Here is a 21,343-nt window from a genome sequence, read left to right as displayed (position 1 = left end):
GTTGCTCAGAGGGACAAAATTAAAAATTGAATTTTGAATGTGAGCCAAAAAATAAAATGGCAAAGTAAAAGGTGGAGGAGCTTATTGTGGCAGCGTCTGGTGGGGAGAAGCACGGTGGTTGGCAACAACGGAACCCTAGGAGAGAGAAAATCGAGAACAATTAGAGGGAAAACTGGTGGTGGTGAGATCGAGAGGTGTGGAGGAGGTGGGTGGTTGGTCGGATGGCTTTTGGTGGGTGTTTGTGGGTAGCAGATTGCAATGGAAGTGTAACCCTAGGAGAGAGAAAACCTAAGGGAACCTGAGAGAGGGGAGAAACGAAGGGTTTTACAGTCTGGTCTTGGAGTCAAATCGTGGTAGCGAACAGTGGCCACAATGAGACTTGGCTACAATGGTGACTCAAAGGAGAGGGAGATGGGGTGGGGTGCTCGACATAGGGTTAAAATGAGAGAAAGGTGGAAGAGCTTGTTGACAACGTGGGGTGCTGAGGCGAGGAGCGACAGTGGTGTGGGCTAAATTCAACATAAACACAAATCGCAATAGTGTTAAAAAGCTCCTAAGTTGCCAAATTAAATGTGCTAGATGGAATGAAATGAATGAGAAAAATGTAATATCATAGATTGAAATTAGTGCTGGGTTACAATGGGTATTCGACGTACCCTTTCACCTGAGAATTTCTCACTATAATACAAGATTCTAGATGCCCTCTCTATTTTCTTTCTCTTTCCCTTATACCCCCACATACAACCTCATAGACTTCTTTCTTGTAACACAAATAAGAAAATGCTAAGTTGACAATAAAAGACACTGGCTACATGACAACCAAGTGAAACGCACATCTTAATGAAAATAACCTAAATGCAAAATTTTAGTAAAATAGCCAAAACTCACAGTTTAAGTAAAATAACGAAAACACACAGCTTCATTCCAATAGCCAAAACGCAACCCTTCTTCCTTTCCTCATACGACATTGTTTCTCTCTCTTCCTTTCAACGATGGCATTTCAACATAACTTCAACCCTCAATTTAACTTCCACTTATTCTACTTTGTGCGCAGACACTAGTTAGGGTTCTTAACATTCTCCTCTCCCTTCCCCCTCCTCAGAGTACCTTGCCCTTAAGGTTGGGATAAAGCTGTTGGAGCTTCCACAGCTTTTCCCAATTGTTGTCTCCTCAGTTGTCTTTGTCCATTTAACCAAAATCTCTGTTATAGGTCGATACCCTTGATGACAGACTCTTGTGTCCATAATGTATTTTGAGTCAGGAAGGATTTCACTTTTGGAATCAACTGATGGGAGGGTCACGAGGGGTTGTGTTTAAGCTCCAATTTTCTTTGAAGCACGAGACATCGAAGGTCATGTGGTATTTTTCTGAAGGGAGTAGATCCAATTGATATGCTATCTGTCCAATACGTTTGAGGACCATGAAGGAGCCATAAAATTGAGGTGAGAAGTTCATGTTACGATGGCCAACCAATGATTTCTACCTATATGGTTGCAAACATAGGTATACCATATCGCCTACCTCAAAGTTTCTCTCTTTTTGTTTTCTATCAAAATAGTATTTCAGTCTGTTTTAGGCCATTTCTAAATTTTCCTTGAACAACTTGAGAAATTTTCCCTTGTTTTCAGATATTGAGCCACTGACTCATTTGATGAAGCCCCTAGAATATAAGATAGAAGCTTGGATAGGGGATACCCATACAGAGCTTTAAACGATGTAAGTTTAGTTAAAGTGTGGTAACTGCTGTTATACCACCACTCAGCTAAAGCTAACAATTGCAACTATTTTCTTGGTTGACTACTTGTATAGTACCGAAAATATCCTTCCACACACTTTTTAAGAGCCTCTGTCTGACCATTTGATTGTGGATGGTAGGAAAAACTATAGTTTAGAGAGGAACCATGTAAGGAAAACAACATTCTCCAAAATGAATTGAGTAAAATAGGATCTCTATCCAAGACTATGCTTCTCGAGAGCCTTCATGTAACTTGAACACCGAATTAAAAAACTCCTGGGCCACACTAGCTGCTAGGGGTGTAACTGGTCCAATTTTGGACAAATTTTGGGACCAAATCGGTATACACCGATTTTGCGTTTTCAAGAACCGATACCTCACATTTTACCCTCCTAAACCAGTACTTTCGATTTCACCAGTTCCAGTCCGGTTTAGTCCAATTTTCCAGTTTTTAATATATATTAAATCTCTAGCTCTTATACTTATATATATATATATATATATATATATATATATATATTAGTAATACACTAATACTATTAGCATATAGCAATACTATTGGTATAGTATTATTATTATATGTCAGCGATAAATAGTAATTAATATACATTAGTATATTAGTATTACTAATATATTTATCAAAAGGAATATGTTGAGAATTTATTAAACCATAAAATGTAATTAATATATATTTTATATTTAAAAGATATGATCAAATAAATGTTTATGTTTAAGATTAAAATTTTATGTTATAAATTATAATGTTACATTATTTCATATATAATTATAATTTCTAAAAATTGTATATAATATTAAAAATATATAAATATGCGAACATGTCCGGTCCGGTCCTAGAAAACATAAAACCAAGACTGAACCGATTATGACCAGTTTTAAAAATGGAGGAACCGGTTCTAGACCGAACTGGTCCAAAACCAAATCAAACCAACCGGTTTGGCTGGTTTTTCGATTTTTCAGTTTATTTTTACAGCCCTACTAATTGATGTATAGGGCTAGTTCAAGGACATAAAATGCTCGTATTTGATAAACTTGTCCACCACAATAATAATTGTGATGTAAACTTGGGAAACTGGCAGGCCTTCTATGAAGTCTATAGAGATGTCTATCCAGGCATGATTAGGAATAGGTAAGGGTTGGAGAAGCCTTGCAGGGTGTATGGTCTTGTATTTTGTGGCCTAGCAAACCTCACACTCATTTACCAATGTTTTAATGTCCCTTTTCATACCTACCCAGTAAAAATCACGCTTGGCTTTTTGATATGTTTTTAGGTACCCCGAATGCCCTGCCAAGGGATGAGCATGATGTAGTATAGTATTTTTCCAAGGGAGAATTCGAGACTACTACAATTTTTCTCTTCCTCAATAATAACCCATGTTGTAGCTTATTACCAACTACACAATTATTTCCCCTATACAATTGATTTACCACTTCCTTTAGTTCAGGAGATAGGTCATAAGTAGCCTTGAGTTCCTTCACTCAATTTGGACTTGGGAAAGAAATCATTGCCAACATGTCCTACGCCCTTTTTACCCTCTAGCTCATGTTTTTTGGACAGTGCATCTGTTACCATGTTTTCCTTCACATTCTTGTAGTGGATCACAAAATCATATCCCATTAATTTAGCTATCCACTTCTGTTGGACAACAGTGCTAACCCATTGTTCCAACAAGAACGTAATGGCCTACTAATCTGTTTTGACAATAAATGATTGTCCCAAAAGATAAGGTTGCCATTTTTGGATAATAGCCATTAAAGCTATAGCTCTTTCTTATAGGTTGATAGTAGTAATGCACTCCCCTTCAACAACTAACTCATGTAAGCAATTGGTTGGCCCGATTGCATCAACATAGCCCCCACCCCACGACCACTCACAAGTGGTTAGGTGACTGCCACCTTAAGGTCTTTAAAGGCCCTTGTTACCTTATCATCCCATTCAAAAGCATTATTCCTCAATAAATCTATCAATGGGGCTGCTATTAATCCATAGTTGCGTATAAATTTTCTGTAATATCCTGTAAGGCCTAGGAAACCTCTAAAGGACTTGGTATTTCTGGACAGTGGCCAATCTAGCATGGAAGAAATCTTGGTTGGATCGGCCTTGACCCCTTTAGCTAAGATAATATGTCCCAAGTAGTTAATCTCCTCCATCCCAAACTTTCATTTGGTTAACTTCGCAAACAATTGGTGTTGTTGCAGAATTTTTAGTACCCTTCTCATGTGAATTACATGTTTTAGTAGTGTTTTATTGTAAACCAAGATGTCGTCAAAGAAAATCAATACAAACTTGTTCAAGAATGATTTAAACATATCGTTCTTGAGCCCTAGAAATGTCGTGGGAGCATTGGTAAGCTCGAAAGGCATTACAAGAAATTGGTAATGTCCTTTGTGTGTTCGAAATCTTGTTTTCTCAATATCTTCAGGCACAACCCTTACTTGATCGTAACCGAAGCGTAAATCCAGCTTAGATAACACCTTATACCCATGTAATTCATCCAACAGCTAATCTATAACAAGAATGAAAAACTTATCATTCATTATTTCTTAGTTTAAGGCCCTATAGTCAACACATAAACGCCAATTGCTATTGGCCTTTCTCACCAATAAAATAAGGGAAGAAAATGGGCTAGAGCTGGGCCTAATTACGCCTGATTGTAACAACTCAGCTATTATCTTCTGAACATCCGTTTTCTAGTAATAAGGGTAACGGTAGGGTCTAGTAGAGATAGGTTGGGTCCCTTTTTTCAACACAATTTTATGGTCATGGGAAAAAGATGGTGGAAAACATCTTCATGAATGTACTCATCTTTTTTATTCATTTCATCCATAAATAACTGTAGCAATAAGCCCTTCCCTTGCATATGGAAGTCAACATTGCCCTAGTTTTCCCTTCAAACAAAATCTGTTGTAAGTCTAGCCCTTGAAACCGTATTATTTTTTTCGATAAACAAATTCCATGGACAACTTCAAAAAATCATATGTTATAGGGGCCAAAGTTTCCAACCATTTCATCCTCAATACCACATCACAGCCCCTGAGCAATAATACATAAAATGATGTTAGAAATTGGAACCCCTAAAATTTAATGTTCACCTCATCACATAAACCCTCACTACTAATGATCTCCTAATTTTCAATTTTAATTGATAGATGCATATTGTCATTAATGCATAGTTTGGTTTTGTGAGCAATAGAGGGATCTAAAAAATTGTGTGCGACCGAAATCATTTAGTATGACCACATTTTTATCACCAATTCTACCTAGGAGTCGCATGGCATTAGGACTCGGAGTACCTAAAATTGCATTTAGTGATATTTCAGGTTCTGCCAACGTTGCTTTAGACACCACGATCTCCTTTCCTTCACTGGCTTTGAGCTCTTTGCCCTCTACATTTGCCTCCCCTGCTTTTTCACCCCTTTGTAACAAGTAGATCTTAGGGCATTTGCAATGATGAGAGGGTTTCCACTTCGCATTACAATGGTAGTATATATCATTTTTTTCTCCTTTCAACCATATAACTGGAGCTAATTTTTCTTACTGGTTGATATACTTTCTAACTTCTATTGCTATTTTCTCCAAGTAATACCCATTGGGAAAGGGTTGTTGGTAGAGGTGATGGTGATTTTTCAGCCAACTATTTAAACCTTCTTCTAGTGCTATGTACTCCTCCAGAATCTTGGCTAACCTGAAGGCATCTCATAAATTTATCGAATTCAACATTCAAATGGGTAAGCATATTTCATCTTTCAATCCACTTAAAAATCAACTAAGTTTGTGGTGATTAGACAACCCTCTCAAATTGAGCTTTGTATGCTGCTATAGTAGAGGTTTGATTGAGACAGGTGAGGGCCTCCATTGGATCATCATAAGCCATGGGTCCGAATCGTACCAACAAGGCTTTAATGAAGGTTTTCCATGATATAAACTATCTGGTATCCAAGGCATCTTGGTACCACAACAAGGCCTCTCCATCCATATGGTAAGAGGCCACCAATAGGCGATGGGCTGGAGGTTTTTGATGGAACTCAAAATATTGAGTTGCCTTGAATACCCAACTAGCTAGGCTATCACGCTGAAAATGAGAGGACTCCAACTTCACACCCCAACCCTCCTAATCTCCTGACCTTCTCCTTCCGGCATCATTTGTAGCTCCCTATTGGGAGTAGTATTTTGATTAGCCACCAAGGTTCTGACCATATCAGTTAGCCGATTTAAACGTTCCCTTATCTCGTGGATACCTTCATCCTCATGTGAATCAACCTGCCGCTGCAATTCCTCTTGATACTGCTGCTTTGAACGGGTTCCTGCAACCATGGGCTTGTTGGCTCAATGATACCACTTGTTAAGAAGCTCCTAGGTTGCGGAATTAAAAGTTCTAGATGGAATTAAATGAATGAGGAAAATGTAGATTGAAATCAATGCTGGGTTACAATAGGTATTCGAGGTACCCTTCCTCTTGAGAATTTCTCGCTGTTATACAAAATTCCAGATGCCCTCTCTATTTTCTTTCTCTTTGCCTCTTATACCCCCACGCACAACCTCACAGACTTCTTTCTTATAACATAAATAAGAAATGCTAAGTTGACAATAAAACAAACTGGCTACATGACAACCAAGTGAAACGCATAGGTTAATGAAAATAACCCAAATGCACAGTTTAAGTAAAATAGCCAAAATGCACAGCTTAAGTAAAATAACCAAAACTCGCAGCTTCATTCTAGTAGCCAAAACGCAACCCTTCTTCCTTTCCTCAGACGACATCATTTCTTCCTCTTTCTTTCAATGATAGCGTTTCAACACAGCTCCAACCCTCAGTTTAACTTCAACTTCTTCTACTTTGTATGTAGACACTAGTAAGGGTTCTTAACAAATAGAGAGAGAGAGAGAGAGAGAATGACAGCAAGAGAGCAAGAGGGTGACAGAGAGAGAAATAGATGGAGTAGAGGACTTGATGGTAGCAGTCAGACAGTGGTAGAGGAGGCGGGGCAGCTTCGACGCATGGCTTCGAAGTGGTGGTGGTGTGGGTGTCGGTGCAAGGCTCACTGGTTGCAAAACAAGACGGAGAGCCATGGGGAAAGGGTGCGTCGTGCGTGAGAAGAAGGAAGGAGGAGAGAGAGGGAGGAAGAAAATGTTAGGATTTGGACTCTTGGAGGAATAAAAAGTTAGGATTTTAACTCTCAAGAGTCCAAAAGGACACCGTATAGGTATGGGGCTGGGCTTTTTGTTCTTGTTTTGGGCCTCTACACGGGCCAGCTCACAATAATATAAAAACTGGGCTTCCGTTTTTATGGTTGAGCTTCACACAATGACCATTTAGCTAGGCGTACGTTTCCATTCTTAGAAAAAGTGAGACTCGTCTTCAGTTTGCACTTTTTTTTTTTTAATTGATATTTTTAGTTTAAAAAATTTAGAACAAGCACCTATGAACAAACAATCAGGTTTTTCGGCCCTACCAGTACCATAGCCCTGACATGGTTCACTGCCACAGCTTGGGCCAATCCGCTACAGTTTCAGGTTAGGATAATTATGATGAGCTTGGAGGCTTGGTAAGGCCCATTCCACCATGTATTTACTTTCAGCGTTGAGTTTCAGCTAGACTCCATTTTTATTTTTTAAGGAACTATTTAGACAAATGGATATTTAGAAAAAACATTATTCAATTCTAGATGAGCGTGACAAATAAAGTTTGTTATATATGCACCCAATAAAAACACTGAAAAGATTACGGCCGTCTATCTGATCTCAAATTACCAAAAACTTCCGTCATGACAACCCGTTCTTTCATACATCCCAACACAAAACGTACAAATGCTTCGTCTTCCAAGAATTATATCATGTAAACAAATAAGAACAATAACAATAAAAGAACGAATGAATTATTAAATAGTTGAGCTCCATTGTAACTTTTGGAAAGCAATACAATCTTTTGTTTTTGTTTCTGGTTTTGTTTTTTTTCCCTTTCCTCACGTCATTGATGTCACTACATATGTTCTTTCCTGCAATCCAATCACGCATGAGGAGTCCCATTCTTAAAAGCAAACATATCACGTGCATGATTGCGCTGGTTATCTGCAGATTACATACACCAAAGCCCTCCCCACCCAGAATGTGATGAGTCATTCCCAGTAAACACTCCCATGGTCAAGCTTATAAAGAAAGATCAGCCAACAGTTTTTTGGGAAAAGTAACATTGTAAGCACCCTAGAAAATGTCCGTTTGATGGTCTTTCCCTCCTATTAGAAAATGATCGGATCAGAATTTCTTTTCTTCCTGTGTAATTGGCCATTTTAAATGTAGTCTAAGGTTAAACATTGAGGAGGTGCTCTTTCTCGATCGAAGGCTTGGCATCAGATTGAGGTTGAGATGATGGTGCAACATTTTCCATCTTCTTGAGGTTTTGCTGGTGATACACTTGCCTCAGTCTCTCAATTTCCCTCTTTAGTGCTTCTTGATGAGCTGCATGCATTGTTTACAAATGTAACACATTCAAGATTTTGTGACTTATAAAGACATATGAAATTAAACACATAAAAAAGCGTGCGCTTATGCATGCATATATAACTTGACTCTTCAATCACTTTTCCTATCCTCTCAAAGCTGTTTGAAATTTGCACATGTAGTACTTTTCAAGAGCATGCTTATAATCATCTCAAAACCAATGGGAAACTGTGACATTCACTGAATATATAGTAAATCATGCATGCATGTGGTGTAAAAAAAAATATATGATCCTTGGACCACTTCCTACAAGATAAACCCAATATGCCTACCTGCTTTTGGTTGTATTTTCTTACAATATATATATATATATATATATATATATATATGTATATAATCTTGACATGTGAACACCCACTTGATTCCATTATGAAAATGTTGCTTGAAAATAGATCCATATTAATTGGATAATTAAGTAAACACTTACCATCTTTGAAAATCTTATCTTGCGCAAGGGCGGCGATTCTTTGCTTAAGTGCACTGTTATCAACATTTAGAAGCAAACGCTGATGGTCTAAAAAAGCAACCCGTGGTGACAGCACTGAAACCTCGGCCTTCGATAGCCAAAACATGAAAGGAAATTAGGATCGAAAATGAGGACAGTTTTAAGCATGTAATTAATAATAGAAATCTCAAGCTCTGATATTAGAAAATCCTTAGATCATAAATCACCTACTTGTAATGAGTTGACACTACGTTCAAGCTCTGATATGTATTGTAGCTTCCTCACCCTTGATCTTTGAGCAGATTGTCTGTTTGCTAGGATTCTAGTGCAAACCCAAAGAAATGTGGAGAAACCAATAATTATGACAACATTGTTGTGTCTTATTGCATAATTTATTTATTTTTTTAAATATTTCTTTGTAGAATATATACAAAGAATATATACACAAGTCTGTTTAACCACTCACCTTGTTAAGGATGTAATTAATTAAGTTGCATATATATAATCATGCCCATCGAATGTTTTTAAAAAAGGTAAGGCCGGTTTAGATTCAGAAAATGTTTCATCTCATCATTATAATTTTTTCAAATTCTCACACAAAATATAATAAACAATTCAACTTTTTCAAATCATAATTTAACTTTTTCAAATTTCAAAACAATAATAATATTAAAAAAATAATATTTTTTTTAACTTTCATCTTTCATCTAAAACCATCTCATCTCGTCTCTAAATTCAAACTGTGTCAGGGGGAGTTTGTATTCCTGAATTGCATTGGCTAGATTGAAAATGTGATTGCTTGATTACCTCTTGACCCTCTTGGGGTCAGTTATCTTATCATTGGACCCGCTAGCAATGGCGTTAGGGGGAGTTTGTATCCCTGAATTGCATTGGCTTTCTTCCTCCTCAGATTCAATATTCTTTAGCTGCTGCTGCTGCTTCGGTTCTTGTTCATGTATTTCTTTTTCATCGTTAATGCTGTTATGATCGGACGGCGAGGAGGGGTTCGAGGATGACACAGTAGGGGCTAGGGCTGTAGATGTTTCTTCAGTGAACATGGACATGAATTGTTCATCATCAAACCTATCAAATTCATTGTTAGTAGTACCATGCTCCGGTGGAGCACCCGACTCACGACATTCCTCTAGGGTTGGCGCCTCGAGGAAGGTTATGGAGTCGCTTATGGATCTTCGGTGGGAACCCCGTCTAGCTGCCGAGAAGTCAAGAAACTCATCGACCCAAGAAGGGTTATGGGAGGAAGAGGTGGTGGTGCGGGTCGTATTAATATTAGTCGTAGAGAGATCTGGTGTTAAACTCCCCATTGAAGGCACTTTTTGGTGTGGAAATTCATGCCAACTTAATGACATGTTTGGGATTTTTGGAGGCAATTGTGCCATTACAAACAATACAAAAGGAAAACAACAAATGGCTCAAACCACAAACTCACAAAACCGAATTCAATCTTTGATATTAATGAATGTTTCCTATATAAAACTCAACCAGATATACGTACTGTACGTCTAAAAGCAAAAGAGAGAGAGAACTAAGGTATGAGATCGAGACCTCAGTTAGGAAAGAAAATTACCAGACAAAGAAGAAAACCAAAATAACCAAATGAGAATCTCTCACAACGAAAGCAGAGGATCAGGATGTTAGAGGGAGAGAGCCACAAGTATAGCAACAACATCAACAACAAGAAGAAACATGTCATGAAATTATATATGGGCTCTAGCTACTACGTACGTACTCTGTATAATCATCAGATTTAAAACTAGAATAAATCGTAGACTGTCTGTGTGTTTATGCATGTGTGTTTGTGAAGTGGGTTGACATTGGGGGTGGCCGGGAGATTGGACAACTACGTACAGCTAGGAGGGGGTTGGGACTCAACGGTATTACTAGAAAGTCGCTGATACTTTCTTTAATAAGTAGTGAAATATTCAACCTCCACGTGGCTTTGTTACCGCCACTTTAGTCCCATTGCGTTTTTGTACATCCAAATAAAAGACAATCCCCATCTATATATCCGGGCCCCTTGATAGCTACATGATGATCAAGCTTTGCATTGCCATGAGTCACCATCTATCATCTTTTGATCAAGATAATGAGTACAATAATAACAAATAAGCTAGCTTTGCAAAATAGCAAAGATCTTAATATGGATCATATCAATCATTGATATTCATATACATATTAAGATCTTTGCTATTTTTGCCTTGGTTTTCTATAATTTATCTTGAAAACTATCTTAAAACATTGGTGAATATATATAGTAAATGGACGATTGTTGAAGAATTCACTCGAAGTTTGTATTAAAATAATTATGACGAACAAAAAAATAAAAAACGAGGCAAAAAAAAAAAATATATATATATATATATATTCACATAGCTTAATATCCACAGTACTACAACACATTATAGATTTTGATGCCCACAAAAACTTCACAAAAAGGTTTTTAAGACAAAAATTTAGCGGTCCTGATTTCGCGCGACCTTTAAGTCTACATATTATTTAACTAAATATTTTATATGTGGAGTTCACATAACAAGAGGGAGTGCTAAAATATATATTTTTTAAATAAGAAAATGTATAACTTTCCATAGACTTAAGTTCTTAAGAATAATTAAAATTATTTCTTCTCATCAGATTAAATTTTAGGATAATTAGTGATTTAATATGGTATCAAAACATTTTTGCTCACACCTATCATATATTTCTCCTTTTGTACCCATGGTGTCATTTTATTAAACATCTTATCCATTTAGCAACCATCAAGAACTCTATTAATCCACGCACCACAACATGATGCCCCGGCCTATTATCAAATAACACAGTTTTTTCATCCATTTGTACCTTTCGGACACACTTTTAGTTATTATTCTTTGTTTAATGAGTAGTACTAATTCACATTCAGCTTCCAGCTCTTTAATTAATTCTCGAGGAATGCTATACCACCCTTACACCCACACCTGACATTTTTTTTTTTTTTTATATAGGATGTGAAGTGTAGAATAGTAAATAATAACCGATGAAAATAATTTTTCTTTAACTCACATTGAGCATAGGCCATGCATGGATATAAAATCTATCTCTCAACAGCTCACTTATCTAGCTACCTCCTATTTTACCTTGGCTACATAATTTGACTTGGCTACATTTGTCTCTCGGCATGCATCCAGGGTCAATCTGAAGTCGTCATCATCATGACCGATGTCCCTCTGATCATCCGGGTAGTGTAACCACTAAAAAGCTCTCAATTTTGGCCCATAGTTGGCAGATTACGGCCCAAGTTGGTCTAACTTTAGACCTATTGATTATGAAGGCCCATTATCTGGTAATATTTCCAGACCAATACATATTCATGTGCCCCCCCCCCCCCCCCCCCCCCCATAAGGTAAGTAGATGACCGCAATCAACAAACATCACAAAAGCAAAACATCGACGGTATACATGAATTGCAGCAGATCATTCACATCTACCTAGAGTCCTAGACTAACATCGGTGATGGATCGTGAAAGGAGACTACAAAAAAGGATTTATCCACCCGGGAAACGTAGCCGACTTGGGCCGGCCAATTCCATGATTTCAAATAGAAAAATAATTTTTAAATGATTGTCTCTACTCTTTTTTTAAAAGAAATATGTGATATTTGTACAATTTATAACTGTATCTAATTACTATATTTTTTATTTCTCTTTGTTATTTTACCGTAAAATAAATTCACGAACTTTACAAGTATTGAAGCGAAAATAAGTTGTAACATGGGAGTAAATTAAAATCTAACTTACAATAAAAATAGATGGCATTCGGACAATTCAAACATTTGAACTAGACAACAAGCCAGCCATGCATGGAAATTGAACCACAAGTAACTTGCCTTGCCAAAATTGATCAGAAGCACCAAAGACATGAACAGAAAGGAAACAACTAAAGTCTAAAACACCTTAAATGCATGTATGAGCAATCTCAAAGAATGGATTGCCCAAAAGTAAACAACTGATCATTGTGTTAATATTTTATTTTCATTTATAAATATTGTATACACAATATTCCATTCACCATCATCTACATTTCCAAGCAAGATAGCTAGCTAGCCAGCCATGGAGGCTCTCGCTGCATCAAAAAATGCCACCTTGACACTTTTGATTCTTTTAATTCTATGGATACCATTAAGGGTGCTTTCTGAGAAGTACACGCCTCCAGTGTATGACCCAAAAGCCATGAGAGAGAGGTATGAAAGTTGGCTGGAGCGGCATGGTCGAACATATAAGAGTGAACAGGAATGGGAAATGCGCTTTGGCATTTACCAATTTAACGTCCAGTTCATCGATTACACCAACTCTCAAAACTTGTCATTCAAGCTCACTGACAATAAGTTTGCAGACCTTACAAATGGAGAGTTTAAAGCTACCAACTTGGGATTCAGACCTATGTGGCAACCAAAGACAAACTTCAGTTATGGCAAAGATGTGGATTTGCCAACTAGAGTGGATTGGAGAAAGAAAGGTGCTGTTACTCCAATTAAGAATCAAGGCCAATGTGGTAGGAATTTGTACTTTTTCTCCAAGGAAACTTGAACTTCAAGTGATTAGAGATGATTAGGAGAATTGACTACTAACTACTTTTTTCTTTTTTTCTTTTCAAAAACCTTTTAAAGTACTTGATGTTCACTTCTATAGCTAATTCATTTAGAGTCGTGCTAGCGTGCCGCCTAGCTAACAAAGTTGCTTTTTTTATTTTTATCTTCTTTTTTTAATTTTTTTAATATATTTAAATATTTTTAAAAGATAAAAAAATATATATACTAATATACTAAAAATTATTTTCGTAATTATTAAATAAAAAAAATTAAATATATAAACGATTAAAATGAGTGACAAACTCTAAAGGCATACTAATATTTTCTATTCATTTATACTCACTTTGTACCATTATAATATTTAAGAGTTATGTCCTAGAAGATGGGAAAATAGTTGTCTTCATTTGGAATAAATGTCTGAGCCTTTCTGACAATTGACAATAACAGTAACAATATAGTAACAACAACAACATTAACAACAGCCATACTATAATAAATAAATAAATAAAACATAGTAATGATGACTTGGTTTTAACACATTCCAGTAATTTGTTGATTCCTGAGTGCTAACTTCAACGTAATTGTTTTAATACATTCTAGTAATATCTTGATTATGGTAAGTCATATGGCCAGCTTTTAATCCCAAAACTTGCAGGCAAATAAGCTCTAATGTTCCCAACCTTTTGATTCAGGAAGTTGTTGGGCATTCTCCACAGTGGCAGCTGTGGAAGGTATCAACAAAATCAAAACAGGGCAGTTGATATCTTTGTCAGAACAAGAGCTTGTGGACTGTAATTTGGACACCTGGTGTCAAGGCTGCAATGGTGGATACATGGACAAAGCATTTGAATACATAAAAAAGACTGGTGGACTGACCACCGAAGAGGAATATCCTTACATAGCATCAACTGGCACCTGCGACAAAGCAAAGGAAAAAGATCATGTAGTGACAATAAGCGGTTATGAGAGGGTTCCGGCTAATGATGAGAAAAGCCTACAATCTGCAGTTGCTAACCAACCTGTATCGGTTGCCATAGATGCTTCTGGTTATGAATTTCAACTGTACTCTCAGGGTATCTTCACTGACCGGTGTGGAACGCAGCTCAATCATGGAGTCACTGCAGTAGGATATGGAGAAAAAAATGGTATGAAGTACTGGCTAGTGAAGAATTCATGGGGCACTGGCTGGGGTGAATCAGGTTACATAAGGTTGAACCGTGATACTGCAGATAATCAAGGTATTTGTGGCATTGCAATGGAAGCTAGCTACCCTCTTAAGAACTGAAATGCATTGTTGGTTAATTTGGCATTTTCTGGTTGTAGAATGACAGTATGCTAGCTTAGAAAGTTCCTCAGAAAGAAAATTTATGTGAACTTTAAATAAAAGATGCAACTTTGGAGTTTCAGTTAGAAACTTGTGAGATTTATATGGAAACTTAATATTGAAGACAATAATGTGCACAGTACCATTGCATACAAAGATAATCAAATATCGGCTGAAGATCATAGTAGCATACAAAGATAATGATGTAGTCCAGTAACATTTTCACTAGATAAATTTATGAAAGAAATAATCCTAGTATGATAAGTACAAGTTAGAAGGGCGCTGAAGATCGGCTTATCACCATTGCACTATAAGAAATTGTGACTTTGAAAAGATCTTATTAAGGTAAAGATTACCAAGATCAGTATAAATTATCAAATGGATAATTTAAAGAAGGCGACAACAGATTTCAACTTTTTTTTCTTTCCAAGTAATAGACTTCATTAATAAAACAGTTACAAACATATGTAAGAGTTTTATTTAAACTCTATGTCTCACACACCCATCTTGATAGAGTTTGAAATAGTTCAAAACTTATCAGTTAATAAATGAGTTGTAATGGGATAAGAAAACTCCTAAGAGATAAGATTAATTCTATATATCTAATCACAGTCAAATATGAAGTTTTAGATTTCTTGATTGTCAGAAGTCTATAAATAGTACTAAGGGGTTACAAGGTTCTCACCTACAATATCAGAGCGCCTCTAGCCATCGGGAGACACTTAGGAAGCTAAGTTGATAGGGTGATCCTTCTCTTATAGTCAGATAAAATTCTCCATCAAACAGATGGAGAAATGTACGTGTTTAATTATCATTATTTTATTATTGTGGATCATAAAAAAATCAAAGAACTAATTATTAATGTTTATATTAAAATATTTAACATGTAGTATCAGAGCCAGGTTGTAGATTTTTTATGATCTCGATAAAATATGTAGTATTTGATTTCATATGTACTTTTGCATATGTGATTTTGTCATGTGAAAGAATAAAAGGGAAATTACGATATATTCTATTTTATTGTTTGTTTTTCAAAAATCTAGAGCGATACACATTCACTAATGTATTCGGTTTTCAGTGCATCTATCTCTCCCTTTGTCGTACTGTGCATCAACATTACTTTTGGTTTTATTCCATGCTTTCTCTGTATATTGTTTACATTGATTACGTGTTGAGGAAATTGTTGTAGTGTATCTGTGCTGGGTAAAGGGGTTTAGAAACCGTCGTGAATGTATGATGGTGGAGCCTCTGTGTGTCGGCAGCATGCAATGTAAGGTGGACGTGTCACCGTGCCGGCAACTTGGCGACGTAAAGGGCGGCGCAAAGGGACTGTGTAGTCCCGAATTGGCACTGTCTCTGCACCATTTTGTGAAACCCGTCGTGGGTAAGGGCTGTCAGCACTAGGAGGAGGCTGGGAACCTCCTCACGACGGCTCTGAGATGGTGGCAGTGGGCTCTAAAGCCCATTGGCCGCGGCGCACAGCAGTATTCCTGTATAAAAAAATAAAAAATAAAATAAAAAACAAAACAAAAAGGGACAAACGTGAGTGGAGGTCAACATCGGTGGCGAAAGGAAGCTGGGGACGCCATGTCGTCTTCCCCTCGCTGCCCATCTCCACGGCTGAGTTGAACAAAAGGGAGTTTTGATTTCTCCCTAGTGCAACGCTGGAACGGCTTAAGGAGGAAGAAGAAGAAACCCTAAGGGTTCTTTCTAATTTCGAAAGGGCCTTGGCTAAGCCAAAGAAAAAAGAAACGGGCCACTGATGTGGCCCAGCCCGGAAGAAGGAAAAAAAACCCAGAATGCAAATCAGCCTGTAGGCCCTGTACAGTAGGCCCGAACCCGGGTCTATGTTGACCAGTCTCACTAATGAGCTGGGTTTCAGCCCGGTTACTGGACCGGTTAGATTTTATATTATTATTGTAATATTATTTATTATTTAAAAAAAACTGAAATTTTATTTGTCTTTTATATACATATTATTATTGGTACATACATGTATTAAATTAAATTTTATGCATGTTATTATTGTTAAATACATGTATTTAAATTTATTAAATTTTCTATACATATTATTATTGATATATACATGTATTAAATTTTATTAAATGTCATATGCATGTTATTCTTATTAAGTACATATATTAAATCTTATGTACATGTTATTATTAAATACATGTATGAATTGTTTATTTTGTCTCTCGTTATCATGCCATGTATATTTGTTTATCTAATATGAGGCAAATGATTTACATCAAAATTAAAGAAAAGATTGGTTGCCCAAAGATACAAGATTTTTTTAATTTTGGTGAAAAATCATTAAACTCCATAGTAAGGTGGATAAAATTGGAGTGAACAATTTGTGTGTCAAGATCTACTCCCAAAGGAGGGTCTTGATGACACTACTTGTTTATCCATTAAAGTAAAAGTTGGGGTAAACAATTTGTATGCCAGAGTTTACTCCTAAAGGAGAATTCTGGTGATACAGCTAGTTCATTCGCATAATTTAAAGTTGGAGAGAACACTTTGTATGTCAGAATTTACTCCCAAAGGAGAATTATGGTGATACAACTAATTCATCCATATAATTTAAAGTTGGAGGGAACACTTTGTATGTCAGAGTTTACTTCTAAAGAAGAATTATGGTGATATAGCTAGTTCATCCATATAATTTAAAGTTGAAATGAACACTTTGTATATCAGAATTTACTCCCAAAGGAGAATTCTGATGATACAACTAGTTCATCCACAGAATTTAATACTGGTGAGAACACTTTATGTATTAATATCTACTCCCAAAGGAAGATTTTGAGGACACTACTAATTCATCCATAATTGTTTAAATTATGATTATTGTTTATGAGTATCAAACTCAAATCATTAATGTGATTAAAATGCTTTTCTTGATGTAAGTATATGAATATATTTACAAGGTTTTCTGTGTAACACCCCGTATTTTAGTGTATTTTTATTGAAGGAATTATTTTTATGTAATTAAAATAATTTCTCTTATTTTAAATTGGTTGGATTTTTAGTGAGTTTACTTCTATGATTTTAATTTGGTGAAAATTATTTTTATGTGCTTTCCAAATATTTATTTATTGTTATGCATTTAAATTTCTTTTAATATTTAAATTAATTACCGTGGGATTTAATTATTTCAATTTGACTTTACCATTACGTTTAAATTATTTTATTTAACTTGTGGTTTTAAAATCGTTTCCGTTGGATCATTTTTGTGACCCAAGTTATGAGGATTGGACCTCATTTCTTTTCCCTCTATTTTTCTTTTCCTTTTTTTTTTCTTTTCTTCTTTTCTTTTTTTCTTTTTCTTTTTCTTCTCCCTGGCTTTCTCCCCCGTGCGCGCGAATTCCCTCTCCTTTTCTCTCTCCCCGCGTCCGTTTCTCCCCCCACCAGCTGCGCCGCCGTCCGCCGGCGGTGGTCGACACCGCCCAGCCCATTAGATTCCCCAGCCGCCGGCCGTCCTACCCCACCAATATCACCGCCGTTCGTGCCGCCGTTAGCCTCCACGAAGCCCACGAAACCCACAACGCCGCGGCACACTTTCCGCCATTGCGCCGCCGTCGCACCGCCATTGGCCACCATCCTCCTACCACTTCATCCCCGGCCTCTTGGCAACCCATTGGACCCAACCCCAGCTCCGATCCGTCACCGGTGAAGCCCCACCAAGTCCATCTCCGATTTGCACATTTTTGGCCTAAAACCACCCCTTGCGCCGCCACCCACGGCAAACCACCACCACCACTAGCTTCACCGACCTCCCTAGGCCCTACCCTATCAATCTTGGGTCTTCGTTTGTCCTCGTTGAAAAGTTGGTATTTGTGACCCACGGCCACAGTGTATTTTACACTGTGGTGTTGCTCAAACGTCGACTTTTTCAACTTCGTGATCCTCGGAAAATTATTATATTGCACTGTAAGTATTTCTCCAAAGAACTTTCGTAATTTAAATGTATTTTTGCACTAACCCATTTCACTGTGTTTTTGGCATGCCGGACTGAGTCCGAGGAGTTCGGGGGTCGGATGGATTTGTGATTGGAGTTGTTTGGTTGATTTGGTTGAATTGGATATTGGTTGTTGATGGGTTGGTTGGATTTGTTGGTATTGTTCATTGATGGATGTTAGATATTGTGTTGGTACATGTGCATTTCATTATTTCATGCATGATCATGTTTGTAAAAGAAAACTGGGTTTTCGTGTATTGCATTCATGTTCATGTGATTTGAAAAGCTATGATTTTATGGGATAATATTTTTGGTGCGTGTGTATCACGACCCCAAGCCGAGATGGGGCATTAACTCGGTGGAGCTCCTCTGGTTACTCGGGAGCGGAATATACTGAGTAACGTCCCCTGGATTGTCGCCGGGCGACAATGGGATCGGACGAGATGGTCTCGTGCCGACTCTGTGGTCCTTCTGCTAGCGGGGACTAGAGGATGTCTGGCCACGTACGCGCTGGGCGCGGAACTGGGCATCGCTCGTTGCGTAGTGTGAGTGCTTGGCCATGTACGCGCTGGGCGCAGAACTGAGCACCGCTGCGAAGCCAGGACGTACGAATGGTCCATAGGGGAGACCATGGTGCATATGGAAATAATGCATGGTGCATTTGGAATTAATGCACTATTTTCTGGGAAAATAGTGCGAGTTGATTTTTGGGTAAATCATTTTCTGGGAAAATGTTTTACGGATAATTTGGACCAAAATGGAATTTTGGTGTGTGTTGGAAAATTATCATTTTCGGAGAAAATGATGTTTGTGGAAAAATGCATGTTTTCATGTGCATGCATGTTAGTTGCATTTAATGCATTTTATATTACGTTGTTGTTTGGGTTATACTTACCTGCGAGACCATTTTGTGGTGTCGCAGATTTTGATGCTGATGAGGAGGAGAAGGGCGAGCCTGAGGAGACGGCTCCACCTGAGGAGTGATCTGGGATCACTCGTTTGTACATTTAAAACTATTGTAAATTATTTTATGGATGACTGTATAACTGCTATTTAAATCTTTACTGATGTTTGATTGTAATTAAATTTTGGTACTTAGTTGACTATCCGCTGCGTTATTTTATTTGAACACTGTTGCATGTACACACACTGGCACTTCGTTGGGATGTGTGACCGTGTTGTCACCATCCTGGCGTCTCGATCCCTGTGTATTTTTTATAGGGGGGATTGGGGCGCCACATTCTGTATGGAATTGACTCTAATATAGAGAAACATGAGCATGTCAAATTTACACTAAGAGTTGTAGACCCTGATTTATCCATTTTAAGTCTTAACATCAATTATTATTAAGAATAGTGATAAGGGTCAGAAAAGTACAATTTTTTAAAAATATTGGATTAATTACTATATATCAAACTAAAAGAATTTCTTAGTCTTGTACATAATGGCTTACTTTAGAGGTATTATTATTTCACTAAAATAATGAGATATGAAAAAGTTGGTAGCATGAATGTTAGCTAGATACAAATTTATTTTGCTAATTTGTATAGTCATTTGTATCTTTTTGGAAATGAGAGAAATAATAGTGATGAAAATATAAGAATTGTGTCAATTGAAGTTTGAAAGAAACAATGACACATGAAGGTTTAGGTGTCGTACCGTAAGCATGAGAGAGTAAACCGTCTTTCTGTATAAGTTTCAAATCAAATCTTATACATATTTATACATTCTTTTTAGATTGAATTTGAGTACAAATGTTCATATGTATTTTGTCTGTATAAGTTTCAAATCAAACTCTAAAATGTTGATACTTATTTTAGTGGTTGAACTCGAGCACAAATGTTTAGATTTTTAAATTGTTTCAAAATGTCATCTATGCTTGTTCTATTTTTCCTTCCAATAAAATTCTTATTTGCCTTTATAATAGTGTTTTTGTTAAAAGTTTTTCTTTTTCACTCATAAGGCATGTATTAGAACCAAGTGAAAAATGATTTATGAAACTGTTTTACAATTTGTGGCAAAGAACTTGAAACATAATTTGTGACATAAAAGTTTGGAGAATATCTCCAAGAAAGTTGTAGAGATTAGTACATAAAATATTTTCTGCATTTAGATTTTCTAATCTCAGAATGTGTGTTAATTTGCATAAAAGTAAAACAAATCAAACATATTAAGAAAATATGATATAAGGAATGAAGAGTTTCTTGAGATAATGCTTATAGACACATGTAAATATTTCTCTATAATGTTTGATAGATATAAGTACTTCATTATTTTCATAAATGATTTTCATGGTATAGATGTATCTATTTGCTACATGAGAAGTCTCAAACCATTAGAAATTCTTGAGATATTTCTCATGGGGAGGAAATGCAGCTAGATAGAAATGTGAAAATCATCGAATTGGATTGAAGTAATAAGTACCAAGAAAAGTATTATGAGTCAGGTCATAACCCTGACCTATTTTGTTAACTTCTTGAAAAGATATGTAGTAAAATCATTAAAGACAATTGTATATATCTTAAATTGTATTCCTAGTAAGTAGTCTCAAAAACTTATTTTGAGTTGTGGAGTGATAGGATACTTGATTTAAGGCTTATACATGTATGAATAATCAATCTAAAAGTAAGGCCTTACAATCCAAATGAAATGTCAGATTTTTTATGGTTGACAAAATCAGTGGGAGTATAGAAACTAGAGATATGATTGTTGTGAAATGCATTCTTGTACTTCAAAAATGCTTATAGTTCATTTTATGATTATCTTATGATAACATGGA

At 36.6% G+C, this 21,343-nt stretch overlaps 2 protein-coding genes across 2 annotated transcripts; one reads left to right on the top strand and one right to left on the bottom strand.

The window, feature by feature from the left end:
• Window positions 1-8,038: 8,038 nt before the first annotated feature.
• On the bottom strand, window positions 8,039-10,094 carry LOC121250734 (basic leucine zipper 61-like). The gene is made up of 4 exons (XM_041149932.1): window positions 9,505-10,094; window positions 8,929-9,019; window positions 8,680-8,806; window positions 8,039-8,210 (listed from the first exon to the last, which is right to left on the bottom strand). The coding sequence occupies exons 1-4, from the start codon at window positions 10,092-10,094 to the stop codon at window positions 8,059-8,061; spliced, it is 960 nt and encodes a 319-aa protein (XP_041005866.1). The 3' UTR covers window positions 8,039-8,058.
• A 2,664-nt stretch (window positions 10,095-12,758) lies between these two features.
• On the top strand, window positions 12,759-14,775 carry LOC121248692 (ervatamin-B-like). Its single transcript, XM_041147231.1, has 2 exons — window positions 12,759-13,242; window positions 13,972-14,775. Exons 1-2 carry the CDS (start codon window positions 12,801-12,803, stop codon window positions 14,562-14,564), a joined length of 1,035 nt encoding a protein of 344 aa, XP_041003165.1. The 5' UTR covers window positions 12,759-12,800; the 3' UTR covers window positions 14,565-14,775.
• Window positions 14,776-21,343: the final 6,568 nt, after the last annotated feature.

The sequence above is a fragment of the Juglans microcarpa x Juglans regia genome, chromosome 2D (assembly GCF_004785595.1).
Source record: "Juglans microcarpa x Juglans regia isolate MS1-56 chromosome 2D, Jm3101_v1.0, whole genome shotgun sequence".
Classification (NCBI taxonomy): Eukaryota; Viridiplantae; Streptophyta; class Magnoliopsida; order Fagales; family Juglandaceae; genus Juglans; species Juglans microcarpa x Juglans regia.
The sequence above is the reverse complement of the archived record's forward strand: the minus strand, read 5'-3'. Positions and strand labels throughout refer to the sequence as shown.

Excerpts from the sequence above, each read along its gene's own strand:
- LOC121250734 (XM_041149932.1), bottom strand. The coding sequence starts at position 10,094 with ATGGCACAATTGCCTCCAAAAATCCCAAACATGTCATTAAGTTGGCAT. Across the intron at positions 9,020-9,504 it reads GACCCCAAGAGGGTCAAGAG|AATCCTAGCAAACAGACAAT; the intron begins GTAATCAAGCAA and ends GGTTTGCACTAG. Across the intron at positions 8,807-8,928 it reads GTAGTGTCAACTCATTACAA|GCCGAGGTTTCAGTGCTGTC; the intron begins GTAGGTGATTTA and ends TGGCTATCGAAG.
- LOC121248692 (XM_041147231.1), top strand. The coding sequence starts at position 12,801 with ATGGAGGCTCTCGCTGCATCAAAAAATGCCACCTTGACACTTTTGATT. Across the intron at positions 13,243-13,971 it reads TAAGAATCAAGGCCAATGTG|GAAGTTGTTGGGCATTCTCC; the intron begins GTAGGAATTTGT and ends CTTTTGATTCAG.